A 14416-nucleotide genomic window follows, 5' to 3' on the forward strand; every position below is an offset into this window, starting at 1 on the left:
GTTAACAAGTGCTTCTCCTAAATAACGTCCCTGATAATAACAGTTGTTTTCCTCATTTGCAGTGTGCTCAATCATATATAAAATTTACTTACAGCTTCTATGCTTATTTATTGTTTTGTCAAAACAAATTTATTGTTGTATTTTTTTAAAACAAATCGAAGTATAATTAATAGACATGGGGTAATACGATTATGATATATGTATCTTATAATTAACTTAAATTTATAAAATCAAACAAAAAAAAACTAATGTTTATTATATTCAAATCAAGATATACAATAAAAATTATACTAAGCATATAGAATTATAGTTATATAATTAAAAATAAACATATTTTAAAGAAACTTCATCGTGATCTCAACCGCCTTAAGAACCAGAAATTGGACTTGTTCAAAATATTTATGGTACTCCCACGGCAGTAATTAAAGAATCCTTTTCACTTTCATTCTTCACAAATTTATAAAGATTCTAAATTCATTCATTTAATTAAGAAGAGAGAAGAAATCCTAGTCCAAGTTTAAATATTTTGCTAAAACAAAATTAAAACGCAAAGTACGAATAAAACCCTACCCTAGTCATAAAACTGAAATTGAATAGAATGGAATGGGGATCTCTTAAAATAAATAATAATTAATGTATCACATTTATATAATAATTAAAATACACCATTGATTTTTTCTATGAAAATAAAAGATTTATTAAATTAATATTTATTTATGAAAATTTACAAATTATGTTCTACTTTAAAATCGCATAATGTTTTAAGAAGATTGACTTTTGTTCTCATATCTGCGAAAGTGTGTTTAGCTGCATTGTAAGAAAGCATCCAAAGTTGGTTGGAGTTCAAGTTGAAAGTTTTTCCACAAATGAAAAATTCTTCACTGAGCGAAGTGCTGAAAACTCCTTTATCGTCCGTCTAAAAAAAAATTTTCCAAATTAATTTAAAGTAGCAATATCAGAATCATCAAGAATAGTGCGTACTCCTAAAGATATCGGATGACCAGCAGCATACAGTGATTTAAAGTGATGAGTTGCATAAGATCTCACAGTCTCCGACTTAACATTGCTGGTTAAGCACAATTCTGAAAGTAATGTATATATATTTTAACGTAATAAATAATCAATGAAGCAAAATAAAAATATAAAATTAAGACCTATTGGTATTTTAGTGTGAACTATCGCGTTCCACAACTGTTTAGATCCACCAGTAAATTCTGAATTGCAAGTCATGTGTCCCAGTCTATCCGGCCTCCAGCTGAGAATTTGAAATACTTCATCTTCGGCCGGTAATTCTCCGGCATGAACTGAAATCTGATATTGACGATCGTATAATGTGTTCGGAGAGATATTGATAAAAAAGATATAAATATTGTGCAAACCTTAAGATTAAACATCATTCGAGCTCTATCCATAATGGATGCAAAATCTTTGAAATTTCCTACATGTGGATTGCCACTGAGATCGAGTCCGACAACGATATCCGGATATTTCTCGTGGAATTGTATTGCCAAATTGACGTTTTCAGCGGCTTCTTGCAATGATTTACGTCTATCGATCGAGATCAAAAGACAAGTTTTCATCGGGATCGATTTAGACTTTTCGCTGAAAAATAAAATATTATTTTAGACTCGATGAGTTTTGATAGTTTGGAGGAAAACTAACGTGAAGTTTTTTTCCTGCATAAAAAAACAAGCTCACACTACACTATCAATCATCGATTGAACATATTGAGACTTGGTCATTCGCTCGGTTTCTCTCGGAGTCGATCTCAACTCGAGATATATAACATTGTCGTCGTTAAATTCTTGCAACGTATCAAAAACGGCCAGCTTTACTGCTTCCGGTGTATCTGTTAAAGAGTGTGCGACATTGAAGAGCTCAAAGCATCTGTAAATGATTAATTTTAATATAGTAGTGTAAATCATAAGATAACCGAAAGCAACTTATTTACTCGTGTAATGTGCGCGAATGTCCTTTTTCGATTTTAAATTGCTTAATTATATCAGAGCAATCTTCGTGTGACTCTTTGAGCGCCAGCAGTTTCATCAGTGTGCTATCGCTGAGTGAACCGTTTAAGTGAGCGTGCAATTCCTGAAGAGAAATAATGGTTTAAGAATGAATGTTGGTGTACTAGTTATTTGCCAATATCATTGACTATGTTTTGTGTTATACTCTTAAAATAAGGTGACCAAATTTTAAAATATCAAAGGACGCTAAAAATAAAAAGGGCATCTCGGAAATTTATGTTCGAGGAGAACAAAGGAGGAGAAATTTCTACGGGAGCTGAAAGAAAAAAATGTCATTTCGGAAACTTTTGTTCAAGGAGACAAAGAAGTAAAAAAGGAGGACAACATTTTCGAAGACGTCTGGTCACCTTACTTAAATATAAACAATTAATTTTTTGTAGGTAGGCATTTTATATTTGCTACCTCAATGCGTACATGATACTAGCTATTTAATTAAAAATAGTAAGATAACCATAGTCTTAGTTTAACTTACGATTTTGGGTAATGTTCTACAAAACGATTCCATTGTATCGCTTTCTTCAGTTAGGTTAAGTTACAAAATGGCGCGCGTAAATGAAATGTACTACTGTCAAACTGACAGCATATTTTTGGCAATAAGACACCGTTTAAAAATAAATATTTCAATCATGTATAAAAAAATATTGTTTGATTAAAACTGCTCTAATTAATTTATAAATATTCAAAACAATACAATAATTGTCTAGTATATTTTGTTTATTACCTGAATTTTGGAATGTATAACGGAGCATTTCTAAAAACGATAGATTATTTTAAAACAATATTGTTAGAAACAATATGGGGCTTTATTAATCCTTTCAACGCCAAGCGCATGATATCATGCGCAACTAAATCTACTGTCTAACGCCAAGCGCATGATATGATGCGCTCGTTAAAACCTTCGTTTTTTAAAGAAACGGAAAGGTAAAAGTTGGCAATATATGTTTTAAAAATCAGTTTGAGTTCCTAGTAAACGATTTCAGTGATTTTATTTATAGAATTTGCGATGAAACAGTGTTATATATAATTATAAAGTCACGCCTTAATTTTAGTCGTTTGTATTTCGCGCGCGGTTTCGATCGTGCTTCTTTAGACCACTTTTAGGGTTAGCACAAACGCATCGCGGAAATTCGTTTTTTTATACTTTAATTTATGAATCGAAATTAAATTATGTCATCAATATTTCAATGATAATTGTGATTTGTAAATACTTGTGAATATATTTATACGTTATTTCGACTGTTTTAATATTGTCAACTGTTTTTGTGATTGGTTTTTATTGTTTGTAATAATTAAATAATAATAATAATAATTACTATTAAATACTTATTAATAAATATAAATAAGATATAATTAATAAAATATCAATATTAACTCTTAGTAAATATTAAATAATAATAATAATAACAAAAACGATTCCTTGTCGTAGAATCATTTTATTTTACTTGTTCTATTATTTTATAATTTATTTGTAGTGTGTTTATTTATTTACATTAAATTAATACCATCGTGACCTAACAGGTTACCCCAATGCGTCACGATGGTCGAAAAGTTTATTATTTATTGTATATATATGTGTGTGTGTGTAATATATATTACATATTCCGCCTGGAGTGTAGATATGTTGCACTCTTGCCGGTCCCAAGCCCGGATAAAGGAGGAGGGTTTCTATCATGGAGCAAACCAACCAACGTGGATAAATCCAAATAGTTATGAAAAAATTACAAAGAAATAATAAATCCGCCCCGATTCATAATGACCTAGACCAGGGTTTCCCAAACTTTTTGAGCGACGGAACACTTCGTAAATCCGAAAATTTTGGCGGAACACTTAGCTTATTTTGCTGTACCCAACTTCTAGGTACTAAAATCTTCGCCTTCATTATGAAGTAGAATATGTTCATTCTTTTAATTTACTCCAAATTTTTGTGAAATATCTATTTAGGCTCCATGGAACACATATTTTGGATTCGCGGAACACCAGTGTTCCGCGGAACATAGTTTGGGAAACCATGACCTAGACGATCGAAATCTAGATAAACGATTGGACTTCAATTTTGGAAGCTGGAATGTGCAATATTACAACCAGGAAAAATGCAAACAATATCGGAAGACATACTAAAACTCAAGATATATCTAGAAGCCCTACAAGAAATTAGGTGGAAATGCCAAAACCGATCACCGGTTGTAGTGCCGTGGAAGAAGAAGAAGAATATGTATATATTATAAATTATACATCTTATTATATATAGTTAAATGTAACATCGTATCTTGCTATCAAGTTTTATTATTCATTATTTTTATATATAAAGAAATATGACAACCTTCAACAACAACCAATTGCAAACACCATTGATCAAAAACAAACGGTTTGGTTATTAGGGTTATTTTTGTGTACGATATATGTGATTTTGTATGCATCAAAGAAATCTTGTCGATTTGTAAATTTTTATAACAGGATGTAGGTCAGACAACGAAAAAATGCGTTGCAGATTTATATATTAAAATTGTCTCAGTGTGAGCATGACCCTGCTTGTCGTTCGCTTGTATAGTGCCGCGCGCGTTCATGTGTGTGTAGGTGTGTGTACGCGAGCCAACTCGCGGACCGACGAATAGATTTAGTTTTGTTCACTCCATATTTCCAACAATACGACTAAAAATGTTTGTTTATTGATATAATTAGAATGTTTAAACCATGTTAATCATACATATATAATTTTAAAATATAAAAATTGAGTATTTTGGCTGTAATGATGTGTTAAACAGAGTAAGTAGCCAAAAAATTATATCGCTAAAAACGCATGGCGTACAGCGAGTAATTAACAATTTACCGGTCGGCGGTCTAAGGGTTAAGGATTATTTTTAGTTACACAAATTGGGTTTCATACCATCATTTTAATATATATATATATATATATTTATACAAAAATACGAAGTATTTACTATCAAAAGACCTAAAATATTTTTAATCGAGCGTAGAACGAAACCATACTATGCCTCTTTGTCATTGTTTATGCACGTACACAAACGAATTTCCTACTTAGATGACGTTAAGCAGGCGCGGCATCTCAAGCGTTTGCAATAAAACACAATATATTTTTTTACAGTTTTCATTACAAATAATAATATTAAAAATAAAATGATAAAATATTAGTGAAAACTAAAAAAGATTATCTTTATAAAATAAAATCTTATATTTTTGGTCCATACCAGTGATCAACTTTGACAGGCCTATTTTAGATGATTAAACTCTATAAATTAGAGACAAACTCACTATATATTTTTTTGAGCAAAAAACGATATTTTAAACGTTTTGTTTAATTCTTGCTTTCTCAATAAGAGCTTGCTATCTGTTCTTGTCCATTGATTATTGTATTTGCTTTTTAATTTGTATTTATTGGAATATAGATGTCTATAATAATGTTATCTAATAACTAATCCATAGTTGTAAAAAACTGCGTGTATTTAATATTTATAAAAAATATGTATACCGATGCACTTACGGCATCGAAGTGTTTAAGATTTAAAGGTGAAAAGTGTTGACGATATTAACCACGTATTATGAAGTTATTGTACTATTCATGGCCCGTGGAAAATTTAGGGCCGAAAGTCGCGATCAATAAGTGGCGGCTGAAGTATTGATTCAAAATGGCGAGCGGTGAAGCACGCAGATGGTTGGGTAGTTGAAATAATACGATAAAACATCACCAACAATTGAATATCGGTACTTGTTAATTAGCACGGCGCAACGTGCAAAAACCACCATTTGTTACTCCCACTGCATTACCCGTGACTAGCGTGGTTTCACTGCTATGCGCATGCGCGCATGTTATGAAATTATTATATGGAATGGAAATTAATATGAAAATATTTTATAGATGCGAAACGCATTATCGCTGTTAAAGTCCAAACCTAACCTAAACGAATATAATAACGGTATAATAATTAATTTGTTTAAGTTAGGTTTAGGTTTAAACAATACGAGTAACGGTAAGGAGTAACAACTGGTGATTTTTGAGCGTGGTGCCGTGCTAACTAGCAAGTACCGTATCTTAAAATAAATTTATGGTTTTGTGAGGGGCAACAGATGGATTTTAAACAAACATTTCCGCGATAACCTTAACATTATTGCCCTTAACATTACCCCTTCCCCAATTTAGGGACATCAGTCCACCACACACTGGAGACCCGTCACTACCAGCGTGAGAGAGCAGAATAAACTCCTTTTGAAGATCAGGGACTCTCAGGGGTAGTGCTTAGCATCCCTCACGAATTGTCTAAGTCCTTTAGGACGCACGGGCGTATCTGGGGGAAGGGGGGACGGAGCTATAACGATGACGATAATACAAGATAACGAGAGCGCGATTATTGATACTTGGAGAATACACTGCACAAAGTAAACTCGAGGGAAATTTAACAATTTTCAATTTTTTGCGAAATATGAAAATGGAGGAATATTTAACGTGTGGTGTTTTTAGTGGGCTAGGTTTATCTGGAAAGCGATGTCCGAGCTAGAAGGCCGGGTCATGATTTTTATTTAGTGGTCTCGGAGCATATTGATCCTTATTAGTGTCGGGAAAGTAACGTGATCGAGATGTCAGCGGCGTTCAATTCGATTCGGCGAAGTACCGACCGTGGAATTTGACACCGTATTTATATGTTTCGGCCGGCTTCTTTGATTGGTCGATTGATCTGCGTGCGGAATTGTTTGAGGGTGAGTTTTAAAGCGATAGATTGCTACAGATCACTACAAACGAATCATCAAATTTTAAATTTAAATATATTGATATATAAAATTCGATTTTTTACTAGGTGATAAACCATAATGTGTGTTTTAAATTACACCTTTTTTATTTTTAAATATTATATAATAAATCATTTTATATACTAATTAAAAATACCAAATGCCATTCCACATTGTGGAGTCTGGAACTATAAAGTTCTGATCCGATTTTTGTTTTCATTCACTCTGCTATATGTTTGAAGAAGTAATTTAAAAAATAAAATATATATCTTTTCGACATAATTTTGCCAAATAACATTTCTAAAACTATCATGATCTTTAAATAATCCAAACGAATGCTATAATTAATTTTATTCGTACCATTTCAAACTTTTTTGCGGTGTTCAATTATTGCCGTATTCAATAATCTATGTGTTTATATGTCACTGTGTGCAATTGTCTCTGTATTCAGTTGTCATGTGTTCAATTGTTATGTGTTCAGTTGTCTAGTTACCATTGTTCAACACAGAATAACCGTGCTAGCATAACTTTTACAACTCGATATTAATGCATAAAATATAAAATTCGGAGGTTAATAAATAACTTGACTATTTTTTTGCAAAAGATTCTTAAATTGAATATATGAAAATATTGTTCGATATTACCCCTTTATAATTTTGAATGTTTCAAAAACTATTACAAATGAAACCAGTAAGTAATACAATATGTTTTAGATTATTTTTTATATATTAATGCAATTAATATAACTGATTGTTTAAAGTCTTTGGTATTGTATATAAATAAAAATGGGAAAATTGCGTCGAGTGTCGCATATGGCAATTCAATCGCCGGCACCGGCCGCTCGCGATCGGTGCGCCTTGTGCGACTGCGACCGCAGCGCTATGTAGGTGGCCGAGATGTCGAAGAACAAGTTGAACTTGACGCTGCCGCCTGGCGCGCTCGAGGGCGGAGGCCCCGGCGCCGCCGCCGCGGGGGCTTCCGCGGTCGCTGCTGTCGTCGGAGGCGACACCCCGCGCAGGGCTTTGCCGCACACGCCCCGCACCCCGCACACTCCGCATACGCCCCACAAGGCCGCGCCCCATCATGAGTAAATATAATTACTATACCGCCCCATTTGCGCAACATCTATTTCTTGCCATATTTTAATCAATTATATTTTCTTATTACTCTTATGTCAACCCATAATGATTGTTTTTGACGTTTCAAAACTGACATTTGGCCAAAACGGTTTTAATTCGGCCCATAGTTTTTCAGAACATATGTTTCAATTTTAACATTCCAGATATTGAACATTTTTTCTTTACATGTAATATTTTATAAATATTTTTCTTAATTATATGAATGTATTTACTTTATAATCAGTGCATAAAAGTATCTTACAATGCGTGCTTTTAAATTTCTGCCCGAGGGGTGGTACCGGTATGTGTAGTTATACAGTACAGTATTGTTATTTTTCTCCTTGAGATTTTTATCTAATCGTCCCTTTTATTATTGTTATAATTTTATAAAATAATATTTATTTAATATTATTTTATACTGAACAAAATACGTCAGTACAGTCCGTATTGGTGAGAAATAAAATAGGGTGACCATGTGAAATTACACGCTCAATTAAGTTATCCTTTTTTAATTTAATTTCTTGAGGAAAATGTAAAATATCACTTTCTTACTTATTTTCTTTATTTATATACATTATAGCAGTTTTGGAGTCACTCCAGGTTGAATATCTGTGTAACATAATATTACAGGAATTGTTTTATTGATTACAAAAACCGTTTTCACCATAATTGTAATAAAATGTTTTCACCATAATTGAGCAAATATTGAAACAAATACACTCTACTATAAAAATATAGCTCTTCCTCATTATTATCAATTTTTTAGCCATTATCTTTATTCTTATGATTAGTCATATCTCAAAAAATATTATTTTATTTTTCGAATAACATATATTTAATCGAATTTCGCAGATTGTGAAACACAATATAACAAATTTCATGTAGTCAAAAAATCGAGACAAGCAAAATGTCATTATAATTTGCTCCCGTGCCTTAACGAAAGAAGAACTATTAACTGGCCATCTTAACTACTGAATGTTCCAAAATTTCGTTCAAAGATATTTTTACGCCTACGGCTAATTTTTTTAATTGTTTCTGGGAAAAGTGTAGAAAACATTTTTATTGTAATTTACTGCTAAAGTTTCCTGCAAGGGATATACTAATTTAAATTCTATTAGTATTACAAAATTACTTTAAAATATTAAGTTTTCGTGTTATTAAGACATACATATGTTTTAAAAAGTCATTGTTTAGTTTATTTTATTTTTTAGAAATCACAATATAATAAATTCCTTAACAAAAAAAAGACATTCGAAACTTATTAAACTTAACATTCAATAGGCCAGACACTTATTATTTTTATTTGAAGTGATTTTTAGAAGTACCCGAATGTAAGAAAGATTGTTTATATGCTCCATATTGTTCGAAACGCAGGATATATATAAATAGTCAGATGGATAATTGGTCATAAATGTCGGCAACTTAAGTCAAAATCTTACCTGCATGTTTATTATATTTAAAAAAAATAATATGAAGACAATTATTAAATATCTTTAAAGAAAATGTTCTGACAGTAAACCAAGTATTTTATATTTATTTTTAGAAAGAGATTCTGACGCACGAATAGAAATAACAGATGACTCACTAAAAGGTCGCTAGTGTTTAAAGGGTTAAAAATAATGATGTATGGTAAACAAGTCTACATGTGAATTTATTATGAAATCAATATTTTTTAATACTATTTCTGAATGACTTGAAAAACTATTTTTTAGAGCCAATGACGCATATATACGTCATCTGTAAAAATATTCTTGTATGCCATTGCATTTTGGAGAAGATGATATTGAGAATTAAACCTTTTAATGTCATAAACTTATTTTTAAATCAAGCCTCGAGTAATCATAATCTGGTGATGGTGCAAATTAATAAGTCTTAATATTTTACATGTCTGTTTCTTGATTTATGTACACACTACTCAAATTTTTCAAATGTCTATATTGTTTGTCAGTGTGATTAATAATAAAAATAATGCCAATTATCCTCGATAATTTAATTTTTAAAATTAATTTTTCCTATATTATCTGCCCTGATATTTCATTACGCATACATGTTTTAAATGGCCAGTGACGTATAAATGATGCAAAAATGCGTCAGCGGCATGTAATGTGTTAAAAGTATATTATGGACCATTTACATTTCTTTGATCCTGTTTTTTAATTTATAGATTTAATTTTTTTTAACCTTTCGGTTGCCAAGTTATTTGGAATAACTTTCTAAAAAGGTAAAAAATGTTATTCGCCCTTGAAGCAAATGCCCTACAGTTGATTAAAAATGTATCCAATTCTTTCTTCAATGATGACATCGAATCCGGCAATTCTCGCCAAATAGCAAGAGTTTTCGGCAGCAAAAGAGTTAATTACATGTTCATTACAAAATATACTGGCCATTTAAATCTTTTCATATGTCAAAATATACATTAATAATATTTTATGTTTCCGAACCAAATAATTCAATTGCTGACTAAATGCCAATTGCCACGCTGGTATGACGAATGGTCTAACGATTTTTTTAGAATAATCATATTGACCTTGCCTGATGACTAATTTGATGTTTCACCTGAATATAAATTTTAATACATATGACATCTACAATTGCCTTAAGCCTTTGAGCAATACAGCTAATTTTTTTGTATAAAAAGTTGGACTTAGTGATGTAATGTATTTTTTAATCGAAAAATATTTACTTGAATGTTTTTTTTATATTTAGAGTTTCCGAACGACGAACTCCCGGCCTAGCCGGAAAGTCCAAGACAAGTATAGAAGCATTAACGGAACGCTTGGAGCAGATAGAAATGGACGACACTCAACGCAAAAGAATTGAAGTCTTCTTATGTCAAAAAGAAAAAATCGGAGAGTTGAGCGATGATGATTTTGAAAAATTAGGAGAATTAGGTACTACGATAAATAATTCATTATATTTTTATAATAATACTAATGTTATTAGAATCGTTATTTTTAATTTAGCACTCGATTTAATCGTTCTGAATTACTTCAGGTCAAGGTAACGGCGGTGTGGTGATGAAGGTCCGCCACAAATCTACCCAGTTAATCATGGCGCGTAAGCTCATCCATCTGGAGGTGAAGCCTGCAATCAAAAAGCAAATCATCAGAGAGCTGAAGGTCTTACACGAGTGCAACTTCACGCACATCGTAGGTTTCTACGGCGCTTTCTACAGCGACGGCGAAATATCTATTTGCATGGAGTATATGGATGGTGGCTCTCTGGATCTCATTTTGAAGAGGGCCGGGAAGATTCCCGAGTCTATATTAGGTACGTATTTGTTTTATTTTGTGGCATTATTATTTTATTAATTAAAAATAGACAACGTTTGTATAAATAATAGTAATTACGATAAAATTATCTTTTTTCCTAAAAAAATATAAAATAATATATATACGCTGATAACCACCAATTAAAAAGATTGATTAAATTATTTATTGTAAATGTTATATTGCAACATGAAAAGAGTTAGCCAAATACATTACAACTAAGTAAACACAATCAACAATTACTAAATAGTGAGACACAAGTCTGAAATCAAAGGCTGTAAATCAGTGACATTTATATTTTTAATTATAAACTATTATCAAACTAATATGCAATTTGTAAAAATAACTGTAATATATTTTCCACACAAAAAAATACTCACTAATAATTTAAGGGTCTGGTATTTGTACATTCGCTAGCTGCGGTACCTCACGATAGTGAGGGACCGACAGCTAGTTTATAAAAATATTGTTTTTAGTATTTATTTTCCATAACAACAAAGCATATTTAAAAAATATTGTCCCACTATTTACTTTTTGAATTTTTGGCATGCCAACAAACAGTATTTAAGCAATTTTTGATTGTTTTTTTTAGGTACTATTACTTTAGCCGTTTTAAAGGGTTTGAGTTATTTGCGAGACAAGCATGCTATCATGCATCGCGATGTAAAACCATCGAATATACTCGTTAACAGCAACGGTGAGATTAAAATCTGTGATTTTGGAGTTTCCGGACAACTTATAGACTCTATGGCCAATTCTTTTGTTGGCACAAGAAGCTATATGTCGGTGAGTAATGGGGATTACAGAATTGCGATTTACGTATAAAGTATTAATTTAAATGTATGCTTTAGCCCGAGAGACTTCAAGGAACCCACTACTCTGTTCAGTCCGATATATGGTCTTTGGGTTTGTCGCTGGTCGAGATGGCGATCGGAAAGTATCCGATTCCGCCTCCTGACGCTAAGACTTTGGCAGAGATATTCGGTCCGCAGAACGAAGATCATTCTCCAGTACGAGCACACTTTGATTATTGAAATCTATTTTTGCTTTGTGTATTTTAATCGTATTGATTGTTCAGGGAGGAACAGCGCCTCGCTCCATGGCCATATTCGAACTGCTCGACTATATCGTTAACGAACCTCCACCCAAGCTGCCCGCTGGCATATTCAGTGATGAATTCAAAGACTTTGTTGACCGTTGCCTTAAGAAAAACCCTGACGATAGAGCGGATTTAAAAACTCTTATGGTTAGTATATTTTAGTGATCTGTTTTATTTTTATTTTTATTTATATGACTGCGCGGTGTTTTAGAATCATCAATGGATGATAAAGGCTGATTCCGAAAAAGTAGACATTGCCGGGTGGGTGTGCAAAAAAATGGATCTAATGCCCACTACACCAAACTCCAATGCTGCTCCTTTTTCTTCATAAGCTGCAAGAAGTGCATACTATCAACGAAGAAAAAGGGTGTGTATCGTATACATGATAATGTTTTGGATTAGTATTTATTTTATCTATTATTTATAGGTCAAAACCAAACAAAAATGTGCGGGGGCAAAGGCGACACACAAGGTTGCAGTGGTCAAGCAGACGACAACCAGTAATAATACTTAACATATCAACTCCACGATTTTTCAATAGACGGAAATGGCACCAATGACCGCCCGATCGTAATAACTCATATTTTCGATAATGAAGCGAAACTTAGTCGTTAACATTGTTTAGCTAATCGGATATTGTTAATGGAAAATTATTGATGTTTTTTAAAACGTGTGTTTGTTGCATTTAAAAAATTTGCTCGTTTCATTCTCGGCCGTTTAACGCAAACGGTGGCATGTCATTTCCGACGATGCATATTTGTAGACGTTCCGTTTTATGGCTTTGACGCACCGACTGTCAAAGAGGAATATATCCGTATTCAAAGACGAAAGTTTCAAACGCACGAACTGTCGCGAACGACAGATCGACACGCCGTGACAATCCACAATCGTCGATTGGCTACTTTAATTAGTTAAAAGTAAAAAAATTAAACTATATATTTAATAATGATGTATGAAATATTAGGTTGGTGACATATTTTTTTTTCAAATAATTTTTATTTTAAACATATTTACATAATTTCCATTGTTAGATATATCATTGATCTCAGAACTTTGTGTTCTTGTGCCTCTTCAAATTCTACAATTCTCCGATTTGAAGATTCTTAGTCTACAATTTTTGATTATAAATCAGGCTATGATGCCAATATCATTTTTTTATTTGACAAATGTGTATTTTTGGGTTTTTTTGATTGATGTATTATATAATACAAAATCTTATTTATTAAATTTGCTGATTTGCTTCGGTCCATTTCGAATTATGTAAACAAAACAGGATGATTGTGTGTTATGTCTAATAATGGAAAATATATAAACTTGTTTTAAAATATGAATTATTTGAGGGGGAAAAATTCACAGCGACCTAATATATTTAGTGAAATGGTAACTTTTCGATGCGGTATTACTAAAATTCTGTAAAACGTTTGGCTAATTTACGAGTAAATCTTAAAACGGTCGTCGCTAGATAATATCGACAAAAAAAGTAAGTACTAAAATGTAACGATTATTCCACGAAAAAAATAAAAACATCTAAGACAAAAAGTAGTAGAGTTGATTTAGTCGCGAGAGAGACTTAGAGTTTTGACATTTTTTTCTTTGCTGGAAGTACGTAGTTCATGTCAGCGTGTTTCGAGTCAATTTGTCATATTTTAAGTATTCCGCATGATACGGGAGCGGAGGCACCGCTGTGCGCCCCGTCGGCTGACCCGACCAGTCCGGAAGCGCGCACAGCGATACTTCCGACCTGCACCCTTCTTTTTCACTCAGTGTTTTTGTCCGGTGTTATTGATATAAAATTATATTATATAATATATATATACCTCGTTGTGTTGCCGTAATGACGCGTGTTTTATTTGTGTATTATTTATGTAATAATGATTAAAAATTGTATTTATGTATTTAGAGTTGCTCGCCAGTGAGGCAACATTCCAATTTCTGGTCAACTTTTTGCTGTTTATAGTTTAGTTTTTTATTAGATATCTTAATGTTAGTATACATTGTGCTTTATGATGGTTTCTATTTTAACCATGTTTCTTACGAATTTATGTACGTGAAGGAGTATTTAAATATAATCTACTTGTTATGTATATATACATATGAAAAATATTGTATTATGATATTTTTGCTCTTGACATTGGATTTTATGAAATAAATACATTAAACTTA

General features: G+C 32.1%; 2 protein-coding genes across 2 annotated transcripts; one reads left to right on the forward strand and one right to left on the reverse strand.

Moving 5' to 3' along the window:
- Window positions 1–694: 694 nt before the first annotated feature.
- Ada (adenosine deaminase-like protein) lies at window positions 695–2638 on the reverse strand. The gene is made up of 7 exons (XM_088184061.1): window positions 2500–2638; window positions 1952–2091; window positions 1699–1887; window positions 1380–1602; window positions 1155–1311; window positions 982–1082; window positions 695–916 (listed from the first exon to the last, which is right to left on the reverse strand). The coding sequence occupies exons 1-7, from the start codon at window positions 2530–2532 to the stop codon at window positions 725–727; spliced, it is 1035 nt and encodes a 344-aa protein (XP_088040187.1). The 5' UTR covers window positions 2533–2638; the 3' UTR covers window positions 695–724.
- A 4988-nt stretch (window positions 2639–7626) lies between these two features.
- On the forward strand, window positions 7627–14416 carry Dsor1 (mitogen-activated protein kinase kinase 1). The gene is made up of 8 exons (XM_088184378.1): window positions 7627–7854; window positions 10592–10776; window positions 10880–11155; window positions 11747–11940; window positions 12006–12164; window positions 12233–12400; window positions 12465–12620; window positions 12681–14416. The coding sequence occupies exons 1-7, from the start codon at window positions 7664–7666 to the stop codon at window positions 12582–12584; spliced, it is 1293 nt and encodes a 430-aa protein (XP_088040504.1). The 5' UTR covers window positions 7627–7663; the 3' UTR covers window positions 12585–12620; window positions 12681–14416.

This window comes from Plectrocnemia conspersa, unplaced genomic scaffold (assembly GCF_051122295.1).
Source record: "Plectrocnemia conspersa isolate PC_06_02 unplaced genomic scaffold, ASM5112229v1 ptg000004l, whole genome shotgun sequence".
NCBI classification, from domain to species: domain Eukaryota; kingdom Metazoa; phylum Arthropoda; class Insecta; order Trichoptera; family Polycentropodidae; genus Plectrocnemia; species Plectrocnemia conspersa.